General features: G+C 37.4%; 1 protein-coding gene and 1 long non-coding RNA gene across 2 annotated transcripts in view; one reads left to right on the forward strand and one right to left on the reverse strand.

The window, feature by feature from the left end:
- The window catches only part of LOC140476221 (uncharacterized), a 21,978-nt gene extending 1,270 nt beyond the window's left edge, over positions 1-20,708 (forward strand). The window contains exons 2-3 of the long non-coding RNA XR_011960433.1: positions 12,263-12,336; positions 19,716-20,708. This is a non-coding gene — a long non-coding RNA (uncharacterized lncRNA). The remainder of the gene's footprint in view (positions 1-12,262; positions 12,337-19,715) is intronic.
- The window catches only part of pole2 (polymerase (DNA directed), epsilon 2), a 29,331-nt gene continuing 11,176 nt past the window's right edge, over positions 6,648-24,802 (reverse strand). The window contains exons 3-19 of the mRNA XM_072568474.1: positions 24,016-24,091; positions 23,047-23,124; positions 21,872-21,965; positions 20,182-20,256; positions 19,386-19,469; positions 16,934-16,990; positions 15,735-15,783; positions 15,068-15,140; positions 12,895-13,067; positions 12,231-12,320; positions 12,093-12,147; positions 10,986-11,045; positions 10,432-10,509; positions 10,209-10,317; positions 7,641-7,817; positions 7,114-7,181; positions 6,648-6,877 (exon numbers count right to left, since the gene is read on the reverse strand). Of these exons, the coding sequence (XP_072424575.1) occupies positions 6,859-6,877; positions 7,114-7,181; positions 7,641-7,817; positions 10,209-10,317; positions 10,432-10,509; positions 10,986-11,045; positions 12,093-12,147; positions 12,231-12,320; positions 12,895-13,067; positions 15,068-15,140; positions 15,735-15,783; positions 16,934-16,990; positions 19,386-19,469; positions 20,182-20,256; positions 21,872-21,965; positions 23,047-23,124; positions 24,016-24,091 (1,415 nt within the window). The 3' untranslated portion in view covers positions 6,648-6,858. The remainder of the gene's footprint in view (positions 6,878-7,113; positions 7,182-7,640; positions 7,818-10,208; positions 10,318-10,431; positions 10,510-10,985; positions 11,046-12,092; positions 12,148-12,230; positions 12,321-12,894; positions 13,068-15,067; positions 15,141-15,734; positions 15,784-16,933; positions 16,991-19,385; positions 19,470-20,181; positions 20,257-21,871; positions 21,966-23,046; positions 23,125-24,015; positions 24,092-24,802) is intronic.

The following is a 24,802-nucleotide window of genomic DNA, read 5'->3' on the forward strand; positions in this document are numbered from 1 at the left end:
TGACAACAGGGGTCAGTTTTATATAGTGTCTTAAAGAAGGAAAATCTTAAAGTTGCAAAGTAGGTTGAGAAGCAAAGAGGTGTGGAGAAAATATCCTAAAGCTTAGGACCTAGGCAATTTTAGATGCTAACCCCAATGGTGGAGCAACTGCAATTGAGAGTGCACAATACAATAGAATTAGAAGAGCAAGGACATGAAGGGAATCTGCAAAGCAGGACAAGAATGTTTTAGAACGTTGTTGTTCGGCAGTTTTGGATGCATGTCACAAGCACAGAATAGGAAGACTGAACGTGATGCCACTTGTTGCCCCTAGGTAGCAGCAAACATAAAATTGAATTTTACATTCAAGGATAAAGATAGTTTTAATTGAAAGTGTAGGAGAAATTAGCCCAATAACTTAGAGATCACAAAGCACAGTTCAAAGTGAAATTAACAAAGAGTTTATTAGTGAGGCAATATTGCGGAAGAGAAATTGACTAAGCTGAAACAGCACAGACAGTCTGTCCAGGTAGCGGAAAATACTCTTCCTCAAGCTGAGGATGAAGCCAGGTTTGATAGGAATCTTGTACAATTAGTTTAATTAAAATGGGGAAAGATACAATGTATTTGGAAATTGAGTAATCCAATTACAATGATGATAATTGAAAAACAGTTGTCAGAAGAATGCCCTGATTGTCCAAAAGCCACAACACATAGGAGTGGAAGCTACGCCATTCAACCCATTGAGTCCACTCCACCATTTAATCATGGCTGATGGGCATTTCAATTCCATTTACCCACATTCTCCCTGTAGCCCTTAATTCCTTGCGAGATCAAGAATTTATCAATGTCTGCCTCAAAGACACCCAACGTCCCGGCCTCCACTGCTCTCCATGGCAATGAATTCCATAGGCCCACCACTCTCTGGCTGAAGAAATGTCTCTTCATTTCTGTTCTAAATTTACCTATTCTAAATCTAAGGCTGTGCCCACAGGTCCTAGTTTCCCCACCTAACGGAAACAAATTTCCAGCATCCACCCTTTCTAAGCCATGCATTATCTTGTAAGTTTCTATTCGATCTCCCCTCAATCCTCTAAACTCTAATGAATACAATCCCAGGATCCTCAGTCATTCATTGTATGTTAGGTCTACCATTCCAGGAACCTCCACTGGACACGCTCCAGTGCAAGTATGTCCTTCCTGAGGCGTGAGGCTCAAAATTGGACACGGTATTCCAAATGGGGCCTAATTAGAGCTTTGTAAAGTCTCAGAAGCACTTTGCTGCTTTTATATTCCAGCTCTCTTGAGATAAGTGACAACATTACAATTACTTCCTTAACCTGCAAATCAACCTTTAGAGAATCCAAAGATGTGCAGGTTAGGTGAATTGGCCATGCTAAATTGCCCATAGTGTTAGGTAAGGGGTAGATGTAGATGTAGGGGTATGGGTGGGTTACGCTTCGGCGAGGCGGTGTGGACTTGTTGGGCCGAAGGGCCTGTTTCCGCACTGTAAGTAATCTAATCTAATCTAATCTAATCTAATCCTGGACTAGCACTCTCAGATACCTTCGTAATAGTCAATACAATGTAACATCCTGACAGTATCAATGAGTTTTTGATGGGATCAGGAGATTTCAGCTCACTTTACACGTAGGTGAGAATGTCTCTTTTGAAACAGTAAGGTGATTTGGAGATGCCGGTGTTGGACTGGGATGAACAAAGTTAAAAATCACACAACACCATAGTCCAACAAGTTTAATTGGAAGCATTAGTTTTCAGAGCGCGACTCCTTCATCAGATGGTTGTGGAGTTCACAATTGTAAGACACAGAATTTATAGCAAAAGTTTACTGTGATGTAACTGAAATTATACATTGAAAAGTACCTTGACTGTTTGAGTTTCTCATCTGTTAGAATGAGCATGATAGTTTCACTTCTTTCATATGTAAATCACAAGACTTTTTTAAAAAGTTACATTCTCAGGTTAACTGTAACAATTGGTGTCAGCCCAGATAAGATGTAGATGTTGAAGATGTTAGCCCCCTGTGTTCTGTTGTCTGTGCCATAATGTTTAGACGGATTCTAATCTATAAAATGAGGTAACAGAGTCTTACATGGATTCATGCAGTTTTTGAGCAAAGTACAATGTAACACTGCAATTACAAATTCACCCCACAAACGTATATGTGTATGTGTGCATGTGGGTTTTTGTGTGTGTTTGTCTGTCTGGGTTGGGGAGTTGTGAGTGTGAGTGAGAGTGTATATGTGTGTGTGAGTGTAAAGTGTCTAAGTCTGTGAGGGGATGCATGTGTGAGTGTGTGTATGTGTCTGTAGGAGTGTGTGTGTCTGGGGTGAGGGGGTTGTGAGTGTCTGTGGGAGAGTGTATCTGTGTATGTGAGTATAAAGTGTCTAAGTCTGTGAGAGGATGCATGTGTGAGTGTGGTAGTGTGTGTGTCTGTAGAAGTGTGTGAGTGCCTGTGTGTGTGTGTTTACGTGTATGTTTAGGAGTTTCTATGTGTGTATAGTGCAATGGTGGTCACCTGTAGTGTGACATGAACTCAAGGTCCTGGTTGAGGCTCTCTCTATGGATATGGAACTTAGCTATCTGCTCGGCCACTTTTTGCTGCTGCCTGTCCCGAAGTCCGCCGTGGAGGATGGTCACCCGAAGGTCCAAGGTCGAATGTTCTGGACCACTGAAGTGTTCCCTAACTGGGAGGGAACACTCCTTTCTGTTGATTGTTGTGCGATGCTCATTCATCTGTTGCTATAGCCTTTGCTCGCTTTCACCAATGTACCATGCCACAGGGCATCCTTGCCTGCAGCATATGAGATAGACAACATTGGCTGAGTCGCATAAGTACCTGCCACATACATGGTGGGAGGTGTCCCCATGTGTAATGGTGGTATCCATGTCCACACTCTGGCACGTCTTGCAGCGCCTACTGTGACAGGGTTGTATGGAGCTGTCCTGAAAGCCGGGCAGCTTGCTACAAACAATGATCTGTTTGAGGTTTGGCGGTTGTTTAAAGACGAGCAGTGGAGGTGTGGGGAAGGTCTTGGCGAGGTGCTCATCATTAAGAATGTGTTGCAAGTCACGAAGAACTTGAAACAGTAAGGTGCTTCCATTGTTCCTGTCCTGGGTGCAAGGTCCTTGGTGGTGCCTCTCCACCTGACCTGTTCTTTGTGTGGCTTTGGTATTGCTGTGTTTGAGACTACCCACAGGGCTTTGAGACAGCTGTGGTGACCAGGTATTGTGAGTGTGTTTTGGGAAGTGTATTCCCTTGTCTGCGAGTATTGCCTGGTTTCACTTGCCAGACTGTGTGCTCACTGCTGAGGCATTCTGGGTGTTTCTGGTAAAGTTTGGCCAAGTTTGCTTTCCTATGTTCTGTGTGGGCCTATTATGGGTAGGCAGGGTGGCAGATCTTTTCCCACAGAAAGAAAAAAGCATATTGTTATGCAAAGAAAGGTGGCAGATCAGAAGATAAGACAGATATTTAAAAACACAAAAGAATGATTAAAAAAAATTAAGAACATAATTATAGAGTACAAGAGAAAGCCAGTCAGAAATATTGAATCACAAAGGAAGAGTTTCTATAGATACTTCAATGAGAAAATAATGAGACTGTTTGTCCTATAACAATTTAGACTAGACAATAAGGAAATGTCAGATGAAGTGAACAGATATTTTGCATCTACCTTCAATATAGAAGATACAAGAATTAACCCAGAAGTAGCAATACATCAGGAAATGGAAGGGAGTGAGGTCAAAGGAAAATCAATCACCAGAGAAGCGATGCTGAGTAAATTGTTGGGATTGCAGGCTTAAAATGTCCAGGCTCTCATGGGACTTCACTCTAGAGTCGAGATAACTGATGTATTTGGTTTTAATTTTCCAAACTCTCTTCGTTCAAAAATAGTCCCATTAGCAAAAGGGAGCAAAAAGGAAGAAACAAAGCAGGAAACTACAATCCAGTTGGCTTAATATCAGTCATAGGAAAAATGATAGAAGCTATAAGAGTTCAACCTGGACAAGTGTGAAGTCATTCACTTTGAAATGTTGAATTTGATTGCAGAATACAGGTTAAAGGCAGGATTCTTGGCAATGTGGAGGAAGAGAGAGATCTTAGAGTCCAGGTCCATAGATCCCTCAAAGTTGTGACCCAAGATGATAGAGTTGTTAAGAACCATTGGGTGTATGGTGCGTTGGCTTTCCTTAGCAGGGGGATTGAGCTTAAGAGCAGATACATTATGCTGCAGCTCTATAAGAGGCCTGGTTAGACCACATTTGGAATTTGTTTGTTCAGTTTTGGTCATCTCATTACAGGAAAGATATGGAAGCTTTAGAGAGGCTGCTGAGGAGTTTATCAGGATACTGCCTGGTCCGGAAGGCATGTCTTATGAGGAAAGGTTGAGGGGGCGAGGGCTTTTCTCATTGGAGCAAAGAAGGATGAGAGGTGACTTGATAGAGGTGTTTAAGATGATGAGAGGCATAGACCTAGTGGATAGCCAGAGACTTCTTCTGTGGTGAAAATGTCTATCATGAGGGGGCATAGTTTTAAGGGGAGTGGAGGAGGGTTTAGGGGAGATGTCTGAGGTACGTTCGTTACACAGACATTGGTGGGTTCATGAAATGCACTGCCAGCAGTCATAGTAGAGTCAGGTACATTAGGGACATACTTAGATAGGCATATGGAAGTTAATAGAATGAAGGGTAAGTAGGTTAGTGTGATACTTGCATAGGATAAAAGGTCAGCACAACATCAAGGGCTGAAGGGCCTGTACTGTGCTATGTTCTATTATTAAAGGAAGGCAATTGTATAAGTTTAAGGTCATCAGGCAGAATTAGTACAACAAGGGAAATAATTGACCAATCTATTTTCGGATGTAACACTTGACATGGATAAAAGGGAACTGGTAGATGTACTGTACTTAGATTTCCAGAAGGTATTTAATAATCTGTCACATCAAAGGTTATTGTGGAAAATAAGAGGTGTGGTAGTTCATATTGGTTCACTAACAGGAAATACAGGCATAAATGAGTCCTTTCCAAGTTGCAGGAGGTAACAAGCAGTGTGCCATAGGGATGTGTGCTGCGATCTCAACTGTTTGCAATTTATATAAATGATTTACATGAAGGTTGGGAGGATATGATTGTCAAATTTTCTGATGTCAAAGATTTAGGAAAATAAGTTGTGAAGAATACACAAGGCTATAAAAATATATAGATAGGTTAAATGCATGGGCAAAAATCTGGCAAATGGGAGTATAATGTGCATGAATCATGAAACATTAGAATGCATGTACAGTAAATAATTGGGCAAGCTAACAGAACATTATTCATTGTCCCAGAGGACCATTGGGTTTGTGTGTGTGTGTGAGAGAGAGAGAGAGAGAGAGAGAGGTGGTGAGTTTAACCAGAGGGTCACCACACCTCAGGTGAGGAGCAAGGGTGAGAAGGGAGAAAATTCATGGTAACCTGAACCATTGCAGGAATTGAACCAGTGCTGGTTGCATCACTGTGCATTGCAAACTAGCCCAACTGAGCTAACTGACCTCTCATCAAGTGATATTTGCAAAGGGATAATCTGTTGACTAATATTCTATGTGGGTTCCCCACCATGACCACTTGACTCCTGGTATTACAGCCTTGTAAACATGGACAAAAGGGATGATGCTCAGAGTGACAATGAGGGTGACTGGTTAATATAAAATAAACACAACATGGAATGGAATACAGAAGCAGAGAGGTTGTGTTTCAGTTATATGGAGCACTCGTGAGACAGTATCTGGAGTACTATGCAGCCCCGTACTTTCACTTAAGGGATGATGTACATGTATTTGAGGCAATTCTGAGATGACTTTTCTTATGAGGAAAGGTTGGACAGGTTAAGTTTTTATCCATTGGAGTTTAGAAGAGTAAGAGGTAACTTGATTGAAATACAGAACATCCTGAGGGTCTTGAAAAGGTAGATGTGGAGAGGATGTTTCCTCTTATGGGAGAATCTAGGACTAGGTCACTGTTTAATAATCAGGGGTAACCCATTCAAAACAGAAATGAGGCCAAAAAAAATTTGAGGGATGCAACTCTTTGGAACACTCTCCCTGAAAAGTGTTCCAAAAGGAACAGAAGCAGAGTCCTTGAATATTTTAAAATCAGAGGTACATAGATTCTTGTTAGGCAAGGGTGTGAAAGGTTATCACGGATAGACAGGAATTTGAATTGAAATTATAATCAAATCAGCCATGATTTTATTGAATGGCAGAGCAGGTTCAAAAGGGCTACATGGCCTACAACAAGTCCTAATTCACATGTTCATGAGTAAATGTATGTGTGGTCAACTTTGGGTGACCAAGTAGAATGCAGGAAACCAATAAGGAATAAACTGCAATATCCCCTGTCTCGAGGTAATGAAGAAATGAATGAGGGTTTCAGTAGGAGATGAGCTCAGGTAAAAATGAAGTGGGGCAAATATTTATCCCCGCTAACAATTCTGAGTATCCTTTTCCCATCGCAGCAACATTAAGATACCTGAAGTATATTATAACAATAAATTGAAAGGTGTGTCACACAGGTTTTCTGTAATTGTACAGAATGTAAAAAATACAAGTTTAATAAATTCTGATAAGATAAGTCTAGACTTAAAAAAGAATAGTTCTTATAAAGGGACATACTTACAAATTTTAGTTTATTATCAATCTTTCGAAAAAATATGGATCGTTATTAACTAAACCAGACAGACATTCTAAGTTTAATTTATAAACAAAATCTCCAATATAGATATGTACAAATAAACAAGAAATGATCAAAAATAGAAAAGACATTAATGTGCAAATCTAAGTCTTCAATATCCAGTCTCTTCTAAGTTTTCAAATTTCGCAATCAAAGATTCTGAAGTTTACTGAAATGGAAGAAAAATATAATCAGTATCTTTATAAGAATTATAAGAAACTAATTTCTCGATCGATTGAAATGCTAAGTAAAACTAATACACTTTTGGAACAAATTTTAACAAAAACATTTTTTATATCAAGGAATCTAAACATAATTGTGAATTCTTAAAGAGACTTTTAAACAAATATTTAATTTCTGTCTCCTGACATATCCTGAGATATAGTTTAGAGGTTTGTCCATTACCTGTCCTCCACAGTTCTATTTGAGGGGTAGTATACCTTGAAGCAGAACCCACTTCGAGGAAATGAGCCCTAAAACAAAGAAGTAAAATTTCTATTAAAAGATATACAATTAATACTATAGCTCCTGCCACTGCACCAAATTGGGTGTACATGCTTAGCTGGCACCCACTACAACCAACAGCACATGCAGTCTCTTCCACAGGTAACCACACTGTTGTTATGTTCATTGTCAGATTCTGCTTATGATAACAAACAAAAATTAAAAGAAAAAGCAGAAAGGAAAAAAAAGATGCATTACAAATGACAACAGATGCAGGTGAGAAATTTGAAAGAACCTGAAGGCAGTTTGGTCAATTAGTATCGTGCTCAAACATTAATTAAAACAACACTTTTACATTGAATTCTGAAAACTCACTAAAGTTATTGGAAAGAAACGTGAACATTTTTAAGAGAGCTATATAGATTAGTTATTTTGCTTACATTAGATCAGTTTACAATATAATAAAACTTTGATGTAGTGGTTCTTACAGGATTGATGCAAATACAATCTGTATGGACGATGTTGAATGGATCGTATTTGTCAGCAAACACAATCAAGTCAGGTACCGGGTATACAGAAAGAGCATAATCATAGGCCCAGTAAACTGGACTAACGAACAGTGGGAGTGGTGTTAGATGTCCTTGTGCAATGATGGTCTTGACAAACTACCAAGAAAATTGAAGGAAAAATGTTAGTGAACGGATCTTTTACAATCACAGAAAACCTTGACAATGACGTAATATATATTTAAAAAACTAGTTTATAGGAAAAATAACTGCACATTAGCTCATCAGTTACTAAAAGATTCTTGTTGAGCCTACAGCCAAAGATTAGATTTCCCACCTAAGTGGTAAAGAGTCACTAATGAAGCTTTGAAAAATAAAGTTACAAGTTAAAGGGTGAACAGATAGATAAAAAGTACACACAAAAAGTCCAATATCAGGTTACATTTTATGTATAGAAAGTTTATGACTAATAGTTTTAATGAATGAGATACAGTAGGAAGGAAACGCTTACTTGGACACTGCAGCAGGCTTTTTTAATCTTACAAAGAGATATTACTATAATATTGTTATGCTTTCTTGTCAAAGATTTTTTTAAAAATAGTTTAAGTAGCTAATTAATGTATGGAACATCAAAACAGTTGGTGCAGTTTGCAATTTGCAAAAATAAATAATATGCAGTGGGGATGTGGGGAGGTCTGTAGACCTGTAGGTAGAATGGTTCCTGAAGTCAAATAGCGTTACAAAAGAGAAAAATATTCTGTGAAAGGCACTTGGTGTTTACTTGTGCTAACTTCAAGGTCAACAACAAAGAAAATGCTACCTGTTCAAACAAGTATAGTAAAATTTATGGGAAAGCCAAAAAAATTTTCACCGGAGCTGCCACCCTGCGGCAATTAGAAAAGGGTATAAAGCATGTAGACATACAACTAGGAAAGAAATAAAGAGGATTCCTCCACAGGAGAGGCAAGCTGCAGATATTCACTATATTTTATTCATATGATTGCCCCAGAACTTAATACACACTTTGGTCACTAGCACTGGAAATTTTCAAGTTTTAAATTTAGAACCAGGTTCAATGTTGTACCACCATTTTAGTAAAATTTACAAATGAAAATATCTGCAATAAACTTTCAATCCAGTTTTGTTAAAGTGTTGATGAGGTCAAACTTACATAATCAAAGTACTTCCTTGCTTCTTTTAAGGACAAGGATTTTAATGTTGCAAATACTAGTTTTCTGATTAAATAAATTATTTACAGTTTGTATTTAATGGATTTTAGCCCAGATTGCCATAAACTGATTACAATAAAGGGATAATTTAATTTGAATTATGTTACTACATAAAATTTAACCATTAGGTTCTAGTGCACAATAGTTAGGAAGCTTACATTTATGAAGAAATATGCTAGTGTGTGCCCTTGACAGAGCAATAGCATTGAGCCATCAAATCGCTGTTCCAGACATGATGTGATGTAACATGTCAACTGACCACTACACTATGACATCTACCAGAAATGCATCTATTGACGGATGTCAGAAAGAAACAGTATTTTGCTTGGTCACTGATAGCTGATTCAGTGCTCACTGACTTCAGATCATTTTAAAAACAATACTGGAGACTGGCTGATTCATAGAGAATACTACCCAAAAATTAAACATGCTCTTCAGTAAAAGGTAGAGGAAAGATTTAATACCCCCCTCAACTGAATTCTTTGCTGCAAATGGCCTTTAAAAAAGGTAAGAAGTTTGCTGTGAGAAAATGAAAATATTATTGAATGCATATGATTAATGATTTATTTATTTTCTATCAGTTCACATCAGTATAAGCTTTTTAGAGAATTATGTAAAATCTTAAGCACATAACCAAACTATTCAATCCCAATGAATTCTGATAGTGTTCATGTTGCCCATGAGCCTCCTCCTACTTTAATTTTACACATCCGTATTCATCAAGATTTCTATTATTTTTAGACTTTAGACTACAACGATTACAGGTTAGTTCTATGAGAATATCAAACAGAAAATAAGAGGATCAGCTGGCTATGCGGCCCATTGAACCTGGTCTGCCATTCAATACATCAAGGCTGATCCTTTATCTCCATACCCCTTGACACCTTTAGCTTCTGGAAATCTGTTATTTCTTTTTTAAATGTATTCAGTTACTTTGCTTTCACAGTCTTCATGGGTTCACCACAGCGTGAAGGAAATTTTTAAACATCCCAGTCTAAAATTGCCTCCCACTTACCTGGAGACCATGACCTCTTGATCTGGAACCCCATGCCTCCACATTCTCCATCACATTTAGAGATGGACAATAAATGCTGGCCTAACCAGCAAAGCCCACATCCCATGCACATGTTTTTTTAAAAATTGGCAACAAATAGAACATTTGAGTATGCCAGCATACTCTGGTAAGAAATAAAACAAGGAAAGTGACACTCTGAATCATGGCAGAATTACAAATGTCATCCAACAGTAATGGCTGATAACACTGAACCAGAACATAAATAATTTTGTATAAAAATCCAAAAACTAATTAACAGTTACTCACGTGGTTTGGAATATCCAAATTGCTGCTAGGAAAACGAATACAATTTCTGCACATCTTATTGACCAAATCTTCACGAAAAATGATGATTTCCTGTGTACAATATTGAATCCTAACAATAATAAGCACAGAAAAATAATGTTTATCTGTTTTGAAGAAAACTAGAATGTGCTCTCAATAATGTGGCCAGTGAACTGTGAAATGATCAATTGTATTGAACATTTACCTGCAGGGATTTGTAGTAAATACAGAAAATGGAATCCTCTTGCTAAACTCTTCTGTGATATAGTCAGCAAGCGGAGGTCTTTAAACAAATAAAAATAAAATGATAAAAAGTTTCTGCAATTGGTTCTCTATAAAACCAATTTTACGTAATCTAACAACAGTGATTTTGCTTCTTTGTGTATTCAGAAGAATCTTAGTGTTTTGATAGAAAACCACACTTAAAAATTTGTATTGGGAACATTTCAAGAATGTAAAATTGCTCGAATACCTTTCATGACCCTGAATACTACAAGGTACATGGAGCAAAAAGTCAAATACTACCAAGAAATGATGGTGAGCATATCATTTGATATTAGACTCATAGGGTTAGAGCTGACTAAAATGACTAGGAGGTCAAAAACCGATAACAATGGAATTATTTCATTTAGTCCCATCATGACTCAAAGCTGATGAATGGGAAATAGTAGGAATTGTACTGTTGGGAAACCAAGTCCAATGGAAGTGGACACCATTAATTTTAAAAACAGAAGGAATACACTAAGAACTAGTGATTACCTGGGTAAGATAGAACCGGGACCAGGATCGTCAGGGCCAGGAACAAAAACAAAGCGGCTACTGCAAAACAAAAGAACATATTCAGATTCTATTATCAAGCATAACGTAGTGAAAAAAAATACAGGTTGTTCTGCTATAATGTGTGTTTCATTAGCGAGAATTCGCTATAACAGTTGACGAATTGAGGACACTGTTTCTAAAGTGCAAAGTTTTAAAGCATGTATTGGTTATAACACTATTCCAGCCTTATTACTTTAAATGGTACTGCTATTACACAATTTTCTTATAGCATGGGATTGCATGAGAACGGAACTACCGTATTATAGCAGAACTGACTGTATCTTCGGAATTTTTTGAAGGATGACTTTTTTTTAAAAAGTCACACGATGCAAAAATATTCTACATTGTATTAAATGAAATGTTTTACACTGAATAGTAAAGAAGGATCTTTATTCTAATTTTTCCGTAATATAAAATGATGCTGGGATGTACTTTGTTTGAAAGTCATTTAGCTGGAATCTACCAACTATGAGTTTTCAAAGTCCAAAGTTGCCATTGCTAAATTTCTTATGGAAAGCCTAACAACTTCCAGCCCTATATCTTCACACATCATTGCCTTTCAGAATAACATTTAATGCCAAAATTCTCATCCATTTCTTTTGTACTTCCAGACTTTTAATATTTCAAAATATTATCTAAACTGGAGAACTGCCATCCTACAACCTTCATAAATTTCAGCCTAAAACCACACCTCTCATATCATAAATGACACAAAAGCTTATTTCCATATCACCTCAGTGCTCACTGACCTTTTGGTTGGCTCCTGAATTTAAGATACTCATCCTTGTGCACAGTGATTAATGTTTGACACAAGGACATAAATTGTTAGGTCTGTAGTCAGGTGATGAAAGATTGAACAAGGTAACTCAAATAAATCTATCAAATTTTACAGAATTCAAAAAGAAAGTGAAATTTAGAGGATGAAACATCAAATCTGTCAAAACTAATGTTTTGAAGATGAATATTTTGATGATTTGCTTCCTCCATTATTTTAACAAGAATAACTACATTCTACTAATGGGCTGATTGTAGGTTTAAAGCACTTACTTTTTATGGATATTCGGATATTCACAGATAATATCTGCAAGTGTTTTCAGAGATTCTGAAAATGTGATAAGATCAAATTAAAAATCAAGCTGGAGTTCTAAACAAGTCAATTAAAAGCTTATAAAAATTGTATCTCACCTATTAGAGACTTTATTTGGTTGTTTCCATAGGGAGCAGAGGAAAAATTGCCACAGAAGATGAAGCAAGTGGGCGGCATGGAAGAATAACCTGCAGAGCACACAGTGTAACTATATGTGGTCTACACCATGACTACAGCAATGTTTAATGCAAATGTATACATATCAAAACTGTACATTTTAATTGACTATATGCTGGAACAGTCAGTTGAAGTAAATTATAAACTTCTATTCAACTTCCTTTGTCACCATTTCTTAAATTGAGATAACCAATCAATATGTATTAAAACAAAACTATTACATTATAAGCCAGCAGACTTTATGTCAGCAAGCATACTGGTTTCAAGGAAGGTTATAACTCGGTCTTCTTGCGCCCCCCCCCACCCAGCAACCAATACTCAGGTTTCCAAAAACATTACAAACAAGAAAAACAGTAAAGTGGAGAAAGAAACTGTGTGAATATTGGTTAAGGGCAGGATTGGGATTAATTTCCAACTTTATGAGTTTAGATAAATTCAGCACCCAATGACAAGTGGAATTCTATATAATGTGGTAAACTATAATCATGTTTCACAGGTTGGCGCAACATCGAGGGCTGAACAACCTGTACTGCGCTGTAATGTTCCATGTTCTGTGTGATTAAATGAATGCAGTAAATATATTACCTGAAAACATCATATGAAGTTTTTCAAGTACTTCCACCTGGTCCAGCCATAAATCAGAGACAAAAACAAACATGGCATCTTCATTTTCTTCCTCCAATTGCTTTAATTTTGATGAAGATTTCACTGACGTAGCAGAGGGACCGCCAAAAAAGTTAATGTTGCCATAATAAGATCTATGAGACAAAGCATGAAAAGTTTCAAGGTCCTTAAGTATAAGCAATTGAGTAACCTTGAATACCAAGAACCATAATCCTACGTCAGCAATTTGAACTTCTAATTAACACAAGTTTTCTTCTAAACTGTCAAATGCCAATTTATGAACAGGAAGAATGCTCCAGTTTATTTTCACTATTTATAAATTTAGTTAATAGATTTAAAACAATTCACACAAAGCAGTTTAGTAAATTAGAGTCACAGAGATGTACAGCACAGAAACAGACCCTTCGGTCCAATCCTTCCATGCCGACCAGATATGCCAACCCAATCTAATCCCACCTGCCAGCACCTGGCCCATATCCCTCCAAACCGTTCCTATTCATATACCCATTCAGATGCCTTTTAAATGTTGCAATTGTACTAGCCTCCACCGCTTCCTCTGGCAGCTCATTCCATACATATACCACCCTCTGCATGAAAATGTTGCCCCTTAGGTCTCTTTTATATCTTTCTCCTCTCACCCTAAACCTATGCCCTCCAGTGCTGGACTACCCCACCCCAGGGAAAAGACTTTGTCTATTTATTCTATCCATGCCCTTCATAATTTTATTAACCTCTATAAGCACACTCCTCAGCCTCTAAGGTTCCAGGGAAAACAGCCCCAGCCTATTCAACCTCTCCCTATAACTCAAATCCTCCAACCCTGGCAACATCCTTGTTAAATTTTTCTGAACGCTTTCAAGCGTTACAATATCCTTCCAATAGAAAGGAGACCAAAATTGCAAGCAATATTCCAGAAGAAGATATAGACTGTAGGGAAATAGATGGTGACAACTTGCAAAATGTCCATATTACAGAGGAGGAAGTGCTGGATGTCTTGAAATGGGTAAAGGTGGATAAATCCCCAGGATCTGATCAGGTGTACCTGAGAACTCTGTGGGAAGCCAGAGAACTGATTGCTGGGCCTCTTGTTGAGATATTTGTATCATCGATAGTCTCATGTGAGGTGCCACTGTTTAAGGGTGGTAAGGACAAGCCAGGGAACTATAGACCAGTGAGCCTGACCTCGGTGGTGGGCAAGTTGTTGGAGGGAATCCTGAGGGACAGGATGTACATGTATTTGGAAAGGCAAGGACTGATTAGGGATAGTCAAAATGACTTTGTGCGTGGAAAATCATGTCTCACAAACTTGTTTGAGTTTTTTGAAGAAGTAATAAAGAGGATTGATGAGGACAGAGCAGTAAATGTGAACAATATGGACTTTAGCAAGGAGTTCGACAAGGTTCCCCATGGGAGACTTATTAACAAGGTTAGATCTCATAGAATACAGGGAGAACTAGCCATTTGGATACAGAACTGGCTCAAAGGTAGAAGACAGCGGGTGGTGGTGGAGGGTTGTTTCTCACACTGGAGGCCTGTGACCAGTGGAGTGTCACAAGGAGCAATGCTGGGTCCTCTACTTTTTGACATTTACATAAATGATTTGGATGCGAGCATAAGAGGTACAGTCAGTAAGTTTGCAGATGACACCAAAATTGGAGGTGAAGTGGACAGCGAAGAGGGTTACCTCAGATTACAACAGGATCTTGACCAAATGGGCCAATGGGCTGAGAAGTGGCAGATAGATTTTAATACAGATAAATGCGAGGTGCTGCATTTTGGGAAAGCATATCTTAGCAGGACTTATACACTTAATGGTAAGGTCCTACGGAGTTTTGCTGAACAAAGAGACCTTGGAGTGCACGCTCATAGCTCCTTGAAAGTGGAGTCGCAGGTATATAGGATAGTGAAGAAGGCATTTGGGTATGCTTTCCTTTATTGGTCAGAGTATTGAGTACAGGAGTTGGGAGGTGTTGTTGCGGCTGTACAGGACATTGGTTCGGCTTAAGATTTGCTTTCCCAAAATGCAGCACTTCGCATTTATCTGTATCAAACTCCATCTGCCACTTCTCATATCAAATGCCAGCAAACTTCCTTGAAACAGATACTTATCAGAAAATAACGTGGTGAAAATTACCTTGTAATGCTGGAAGGTTCAGTGGGTGGAAAACCAAACCCATTGACATGAAAAACTCCATCTTCGTACCATCCTGAAAAAGGATTCTAATAATAACTGCCATTTACAGAGTTTATACTGATCATTACAAAAGAAGGTTTTATGAACAATACATCAAACTGAATAATCAGATTCTGTCTTGTCTGGCCAACATTCATCCATCAATCTAAAATACGGATTATTTGGTCACCAGTTACTATCTGAGGAACTTTGCTGTGCACAAGTTGTCTGTCACTTTTCCACTCAACAGGGACTACCTTTTAGAAGTACTTATTTGGTCGATGGTACTTTGGGATATTCTGAAGGTACAAAATATACCATATAAGTGCAAGTTTTTGCTTTATTGCAATAGCTTTGTGATAAATAGTCATGATTGGGGTTCAGGCTGTGCTACTATAATGACAGCAAGGTTCAAATTGACCATCACTTAAGCAGAACTATTAAAATTCAAGAACAAAGGTGATTTATGATGCACATCTAAAAGCGCATCACACCAGTTATTAATAATTTAATAACCTATTATTATGGATGGAAAAACAGAGAAGGCTCATAAAGCAATGACCTTTGATGACAGAAACACATGAAAGTTGCTGCAAGCATTGTGGAGATAAAACAAATTCTTCATTACCTTCTGCAAGAACGAAGCAAGATTCTGTATATAAGCCACTATGAAACTGGTGCTTTCTGGTTAAAGAAATTCAGGATAAATTACAGAAATGCCCTTTAATACCGGTGGAAAATGATTTTTTAAACACAAAGCTTTGATCATCTGAAAGAGAAACTGAACTTATTTCTTTTAAAAAAGGGAATATGTAATAAAAAAGCAAGTTGCTTCAGGTCATAATTGTGTTTGTGATGTGCTTAATGCAAAAGAGTTTCAATCATCATGAAGAACAATTCTCCATTGGTTCTGGGGCCAAACATTTTATGCAGTTGATCTGAAAAATGGAGCAGTACAAAAATGGAGCTTTTCATGTCTTTTGCATATATTTTCTTTCTTTTCATTCTCAAGAAAACCCATACTCTTGTTAACATTTGTAATTCCATTCTAAGAGTACTAACCCTCCAGGTTCACACCATTTAAATGTTTCCTCTTAGTTCCTTCAAATTGTGTATCACAGAATTGTCACAATGCTGAAGCAAAGCATTTGGCCCAATTTATCTGCACTCATTCTTCAAGTGAGCATCATCATTTTGTATCATCCTCCCTCTCTTCACCCATAAATCACTATAGTCTTATGCTTCACTTCATGCTCAGTTGGTGCCATTTAGTATTACTGCACAAACTACCACTCCAACTTTTAATAAAAATCTTATGAAAGATTTTATAAAAATAGAATTCCTTCACTCTTGTTTGTTTTTCATTCTCTCTTTATGCTATCTTTACATCTACTTTAAATTTATCAGTTGAATGAGATTATACTTCACTTTTCATGTGAATGCGATTTAAACTGATTTGGAGATGCCGGTGTTGGACTGGGGTGTACAAAGTTAAAAATCACACAACATCAGGTTATAGTCTAACAGGTTTAATTGGAAGCACACTAGCCTTCAGTGCGATGCTCCTTCATCAGGTGACAGTGGAGGGCTCGATCGTAATACAGAATTTATAACAAAACTTTGCAGTGTGATGTAACTGAAAAATTGATTGTCTGTATCTCCTTTCATCTGTTCGAATACAGTGATAGTTTCACTTCTTTCATGTGTAAATCACAAAGCCCTTTTTTTTAAAGTTGCATTCTCGGGTTAGCTGTTAACAATGGTGATAGCTAGACAATGTGTTGAAGTTGAAGATTTAAACTGCGTAGGTGAAACACAAAAGGATATAGCTTTACTAAGATTGAGTTGAACAGTTCCAGTTGGATCTTCAAGAAAGAATTTTCCCTGAAACGGTAAATATAATTAAGTGATCATTCAGCATTATCAACATTGAAAAAAAGCTCCATTTCAGATTTTGGTTGCACTGGACTCATTTACAGAGTCATGGAGTCCAACCAGTCCACACCGACCATGTTGCCAGGCTAAACTAGTCACATCTGCCTGTGCAGATCTATATTCCTCCAAACCGTTCCTATTCATGAACTTATCCAAGTAATCATTCCTATTCATGAACATATCCAAGTAACATTTAAGCCTTCATCCACCATTTTCTCACAGTTTATTCCTAAACAAACCACTCTTGTGTTAAAATGTTACCTCTCGTGCCCTTAATCTTTCTCTTCTCATTTTAAAAATATTTCCCTCTAATAAACTTTGCTTTGCAAAGGGTTCAGTGGAGATTTACTAGAATATTGTCTGGTTAGGAGAGATGGTCTTATGAGAAAAGGTTGAAAGACTTGAGGTTGTTTATGTCAGAGAGAAGAAGGTTGAGCGATGACTTAATGGAGACATATAAGATAATCAGAGGGTTAGATAGGGTGGACAGTGAGAGCCTTTTTCCTCTGATGGTGATGGCTAGCATGAAGGGACATAGCTTTAAATTGAGGGGTGATGAACATAGGAAAGATGTCAGAGGTAGTTTCTTTACTCAGAGAGTAGTAGGGGCGTGGAACACACTGTCTGCAACAGTAGTAGGCTTACCAACTTTAAGGGCATTTAAATGGTCATTGGATAAACATATGGATGAAAATGGAATAGTGTAGGATAGATGGACTTCAGATTAGTTCCACAGGTCAGTGTAACTTTGAGGGCCGAAGAACCTGTACTGTAATGATTTATGTTCTAATTTTGGACTCCCTCAACCGAGGGAAAAGACCCTTGTCATTCACCTTATTTTGATTCTGATAATTTTAAAACATTGACAAAAAGTGGCAAGCAATAGTGATAAATATTAGAATTTTCTCTTAAATCTGTTATGGACTAGGCCAGACCCCTCAAAACACTTTAAGAAGGTGGCCCAGACCCTTACTTATTCCTTTTAGGCAGATGTAAAGTGGATATTCCAGGAGTGATGCAGCCTGTCAAACCATTCAGTTTTAAACAAAACAGAATTTTAACACTATGGATGAAACTCAAATAAAAGAAAACAGGATTTAAAATAACTTATTTGATAACCCAACCAGCTCTATCACAACTTAACAAAGCTGTTCCAATTCCTGCAACATCCCATAAACACTCCTCTTGGCAAAAGGTACATTCCAACACAGGTTCTTAAAGGCAGGAGAGATGTCAGAGAAAAAGTTCAGACAAGACCTCTACTGAAGCATGGAACCTCTTTTCACTGTAGCTGCTTCTCTAGGTCCCCACCAGTCATTTTTCACTGCTTGCTAAAACAAAAGCTAGAAAAAAAACTCAATTGGGAGGACTGGCCACTCCCCTGTCATTGTCCAAAGTAACCATTTCCAGACAAATCAGCACCTCTGTCTTTATGATGCCTCTTGAAAACAAAAACAAGGACAACATAACCTTATTAAAGGGGAAACAGCATCACAAATCCTCCTTTCCCACCCCATGGTGGGGATACAATATTAGAAGGTATCAATCCCACCACTAATGCATCATACCTTTTGTACCCATGAAGTGAATGTTTACCTGAGAATCACAAGAGTGAACTTAAACCACTTCTTACATATAATGCACAATTCCAGCAGATGTGATTTGGAGACACCGGTATTGGACTGGGGTGTACAAAGTTAAAAATCACACAACATCAGGTTATAGTCCAACAGGTTTAATTGGAAGCATTAGCTTTCGGAGATTGCTCCTTCATCGGGTGATTGTGACGATGACAATCACCTAATGAAGGAGCAGCGCTCTGAAAGCTAGTGCTTCCAAATAAACCTGTTGGACTATAACCTGGTGTTGTGCGATATTTAATTAAATTCCAGCAGAGGTTAATTAATTAATTTATTTATTTATTAATCTGCAGGAACCCTACTCAACTTGAGATGCTGAAGAAAACAGCATGGTTTCCACCAGCAAAGTTTGAAAGTTAATATATGCCAAATACCTGGGAGCCCATTACCTTGTACAGTTCGATCTCACATCATTTACTAAGTATTTTAAGCAACTTCATTGCGATTTCATACAAAATATCCAAGTTCCACTGCATCAATTCAAAATTGAAAATGTGGGTAAAATTCAGAAACATCCATACCAGATTTCACTATACAAGCAATGCAATGGTCAGTTTTTCAAGTGCACAATTAATTTACCACTCATACCTACCCTACCCTTGTTCATTTTCTGGCTCTCAGAATACTGGCAGGGCAAAACTGCTGTATTTCAGTATAACCTGGAGCCATAGTTGAGGTAACAAACTCTTGATTACTAAGCTTACCTCTTTCAGTTGTGTTATCATCCCCAGAACAATGACTTCTCCAACCTTTGATGTGCTGCCAAGGAGCATTTCTATAGTTTTTAGCTAAAACAATAAAGAAAGTATGAAAGCTCAACAATACAGCTATAATACATCTTCTTCCTTACTCTGTATTGTGGAATTACTTGAAGGCCATCTCTCCTAGTAGTTTAAACTTGTTTTACATTAATTGAATTTGATTTACTGCAAAATGCCACCTCAATATTGCCTTGCCAAATTTATCAATTGAGGTAGCAGAAATTGCAGAATAATGTCATCATTCTCAAATTACTATATCTGTTTTCTTCATAGATGCTGGAAAGGATCAATAATTATCTGTCAGCCCACCTAATGCAAGATCATTGGTTCGTGGTAATCATGTGAAAGTAAACACGTTTTAAAAATTACCAGCATTCTTTGTTAAGTGAATTCTTTATGGCATACAATCCTAAACTGAATATTGTTATATATGGCCTCCCCCCTGAAAAAGGGAAGCTCCCTGGTTCCCATCTCAGGATCCTACCCAAGATGGTGGTTAACTGAAGATGGGGTGTTAAATGTTCCAATGCCATTTTCATGTTGCTCCCACCCTGTTTATGCCAGAAATGTGCAAAAAAATGGCAAAATAGATTGAGAAAAATTATAGAGACAGACAAACAGAAACATTTTTAAGAAACTTAAAATTTGTTTGCCTTTTGTCCATGGGAGGTAACATAGTCCAACTGACAAAGACAATTGTATTTGAAAGACAACTGTTGACAAACATTTGGCACCTTACTTGAAATTTATTTCTGTTCTCATCAGGATGTGATCCTGTCACAGGAGGTGTAAATAATTCATGTCTATGAGTTCGCTGTAAAATAAAGTATTAATATATGAGACAATTCATTTATCAATTCTGCAGATACCCAAAAATTGAAAAAAGTTCTGAATTTGGATACCACCTCCATAAATACAACTTATGTTAAATGGAATTCGGTAACTCTTCCCAAGTCTCTCCCCAAGAATTAGTATAAGCAAAATAAGCCATTTTGCTTTCTCTGGGTTATATGATTCTACATAGTGAATCTAACCATTCCTTTGAGATATCAAACTTATTAAATGATGCTGGTATTGTATAGCTATTCAGAATTTGTATGAGAATGCTAAAATATCTACAACTTGCTTTGTCAAAGTAACTTTGTTTATATATGCACAAAACAGATTTAAAACAAATACCGTTCAGGCCAAAATATGTTGCTGCAATGAATAGCGTCATTCTGTAAAACGTGGCTCCCTCAATAATAAATCACATTTTTCCTGTTATCCATAATCAATAAAGTCTTTATAAAACTGAAGAAAGTTGAATCCACTCTGCAATTATGATTTTACATTTAACCGAAATATGTTCTATGGTCAAATGTTTCCCATAAATTTTCAAAGTGTGGGGGCCAAGAAAGTTAGATGGCAACCAACACATCATTCATTTTTTCTTTGTTTTTTTTTTACAAGCAGTGCCCTTCACATCAAAGGGCAATGCTGTGTGAACTCCTCTGTTAATTTTTTTTAAACTATCGTTTTTTTTTTCTTTTTTTCCCTTTAATTTAATAACCCCTACACTACTGCCTAACTGCGGTAGTGCTTATTTTTTCCCCAGCACCCATGTGTGTGCAGATGTGAGACACCCAACACATCATTCACACGGGTGAGATAACTCAACTGATTGGTTCCTTAGTTAATTTTTAGCAATCAAGACCTCAGCACTGATTACCTGAATCATCAGTTGCCAATTCTGGATTCCAAAGTCTGGCAATCAAGGCCTACTCCTTAGGAGATCCAGCAGCCAGAAGGCAAGATAGATTTTTACTCTTTTCATGGAGTGGGGTTTTACAGGCCACTCACTGATACCATCTCTACCTCCAACTGCCACCAGACTGAGGCAATTGGAGATCCTCCATCACTTAACTTGGCAATCAGAATGCCATGGCTTCCCAAACAGGAAACAAGCCACCTTTCTCACTTGTGAAGGTGGCAGGTGACTGGGGAGGTGGCTTGTTGAGACCCTTAAGTGGCTATTAATTGACTACTTAAGGGCCTTAATTGCCTGTGCATTGAGAAAATCGCCAATGGACCTTATTGCCCAGCACCTAACTACAGAAGTAGCAAGAAAGGGTTGAATTTCTGTCCAGGCCACATGCCCAATTATATCTCCTCCTCGCTAATTCCAGATTGACAAGTCAGGCCCTATTTTTTTAAGTGAGATAAAGAATAAATTGCCATACTGAACCTGGAACTTACATAATGATTATTTGGAGTTCTCTATCCTTTTATGCACATGCATCACCTTCCAAAAAGTACTAGGACCGTACACATTGAAATTATTTGTTTTCAAATTATGTTCAACCCAAAATTACAAAAAAAAGGCAAGTAATGAAATAAAAGATTTCCACTTGAAACATGGTCAAGATTTATTTTTGTCTTTCCTTTACCTGTTGCATAATAGTGTAGCGTTCACAAAATAGTTCAGCTTTGTTTCGCGATGTTCCAAACAGACAAGGTGCACTGCGATCTGTCATTGCAAGACTACGGTACACAAACAAGGTTTTACTTAAACTGCATTTCATTAAATAAACCCATTTATTTTGCATATGATTTTCCAAACTCACAACGAAAATAACAATCTGGTGCACAGGAACACCTGGTGATGAAATGAACCAAATTAGCATGTCAATACTTTACATTCCATTCTTATCCACCAGTTTGCTTTATTTATTGCTTTTGAAAACACTTCTGTGATTACGTAAGAGTTGGATTCAACCAGTAAAACTACACATTTTAGTTTTCATCTTATATGAATGTTTAATATCTTTCCTCATGGTATCAGGTTGTATTAGCTATTACAATATTCTTATCTTCCTATGCTGGTGTAAGACATCAGAACCTACACTGGAGATATGCAACAAAGAGAAAACGTCACAGCTTATTAGTTCATTGCATTTGAAATTAATGAGACTGAATCTAGACTTTGTGACAGTGATGAGTTAAAATACAAAGTTCCAAGAGCAATTGAGATGCTTAATTTTCACAGTGAATGAAAGATCGAAATTATTCCTTTTAAAATACAAAACTATGCCACTGTGATATTGTATCTCAGGAATGATCAACACCTTTGTATCCTATGTAACCTGAAAGAGGCCAGCTGGAGGTGAACAGGATACGTAGAATCATACAATCCCTACAGTGTGGAAGCAGGCCTTTCGGCCCATCGAGATAACACCAACCTTCCAAAGAACTTCACACCAAGACCCCCTACCTGAAGCCCTGCATTTCCCATGACTAATCCACCTAGCCTGTCCATTCCTGGACACAATGGGCAATTTAGCATGGCCAATCCACCTACACTAAGAATCTTTGACAAACAAAGGCAGCAAAGGATATTTTCAAGAAATAATAGCTGAACATGTGAAAGAAAAATGGAAGTTATGATAAGTTATCTACTGACAAATATTCCAGTGGTTTATCAAATGTCGTAGTTCCACTACAAAGCCCATAAAAATTATAATAAATCTGAACCTTAAAAGTACAATATTTCCAACATACGTCACATAAATACAAAATCATGAACTGTTCAATTGTCCCAATAAACAGAATTAGTAAAACTCACGGTAAAAATTTCTTCCTTTCTGAATTGTAGATATAACGAGGAACATCAAATGCACCAATTATGTTGAAGACATGTTCTCTATCAATATAAATGAACAATTATCAATACTAAATTAGTGAAAGATACACCTCCGCATTTTGCCATTATAATTGATCAAACAGATGAAAGCAACATAAATCTTCAGTAATGACTAGCTGTGGCCTTGCGAAAAAAAAAGGTAGTACTCTGTTCCTCTTCTATTCATTTATAATTTACTTAATCTGTGATATTTAATTTTATATGCTTCATGCAACAGTTCGTTGTATTTTTGTTTTTCACTGAAACGTTTTTCCTCTTACAATGGCATGAATGCCAGAAGTTAATGCTGGGACAAAAAGTATCGCAATTTCCCCCATTCATTAGCTAGGCATCTGATGTGCATGGAAAATCTCACCACATTTTAAGATACTATGTCAACCATTTGATTGAGATATTCATACAGTTTGTCTTTAATGACAAGGCAATCACAATTGCCAAGGTGTTGACAGGGTATCTTCATTGTGCATGAGATGCATTTATATTGTTGACCTCGCACCAATCTTCACTTAGAATGTGTACTGGAGGCACACTTTAGTGAAAACAGAGATTGGGAATGAAAGGCTGGGTCAAGAGGTGAATTTAGGGAAAGATTGAGGATGAGAAGCAAGATCAAAGAACTCTGGAGTCATGATAAAAGAAACAAATTTTACATGTGTGCACTGGGTTATTATAGCCCCAATTAACATGTAACTAAATTTGAGGATAATGGAAATCTTAAAATATGAGTGAATGGATATTCCCCACATTAAAAATATTGGACTTTTGTTTAATAGGTGCAGAAATGTGCCATTTCCAAGGTTTTTATCAGCATACATAAAAGCTGAAAACTTAGTGAGATCGCCATCCACAATATCTGGTCAATCTAACATATAAATCTTTAATTTGACCTACATAGTTTCATCACAAGTCTGACTGCACTCCTGGACTGCTGCCTCCACCATTGATTGCTCTATCATGTTGCAGTTCACTGAAAAGTAAAAACACACAAATCAAACAGCTCTCTTTGTGTTAAATTGTTTCTACTTTTAACAACTAACTCTGGATTTTAAACAGGTATCGAACACACATGAATCCCTATCATCTGGGTAAAGAACTCCAATGTAAACTATTGCAAAATCTACAACTTCAAAATGCTGATGACCACAACCTAAGCTCACAACAAGTTATTTACCTGTCACTCCTGAAATTACTGACCTACACTGACTCCTGATCCAGAAATGTTTGTTTTGAAATTCCTATCTGATTCTGTAAATCCCTCCATTGCTGCACTACTCCTGAGCTCTATAATCTTCTTTGAGATCTCTGCACCCCTCCAATTCTGGCTTAATGTGCATCTCTGATTTTAATTACCCATCACTGGTGACTGTGCCTTCAGCTGCCTGGGCCGAAACTCTTAACGCTAATCTCCTTACTCTCCTCTTTCAAGATGCTTGTTAAAATGTGCCTCATTGACAACTATTTACTTATCTATCCTAATATTTCATATATGGCCTGGTATCAAATTTAGTCTGATAAAATTCCTACAAAGCATGTCATAACATTAAAAATGCCATTCAGCCCTCAAGCCTGCTCTTCCATTCAATATGATCATAAACGATCTGAATTCCTCAAATCTACTTTCCTGCCATTTTCCTGTAACCCATGATTCCCCAAGTGATTTATTTCAGCCTTAAATATA

Source organism: Chiloscyllium punctatum, chromosome 4 (genome assembly GCF_047496795.1).
Source record: "Chiloscyllium punctatum isolate Juve2018m chromosome 4, sChiPun1.3, whole genome shotgun sequence".
NCBI lineage: Eukaryota > Metazoa > Chordata > Chondrichthyes > Orectolobiformes > Hemiscylliidae > Chiloscyllium > Chiloscyllium punctatum.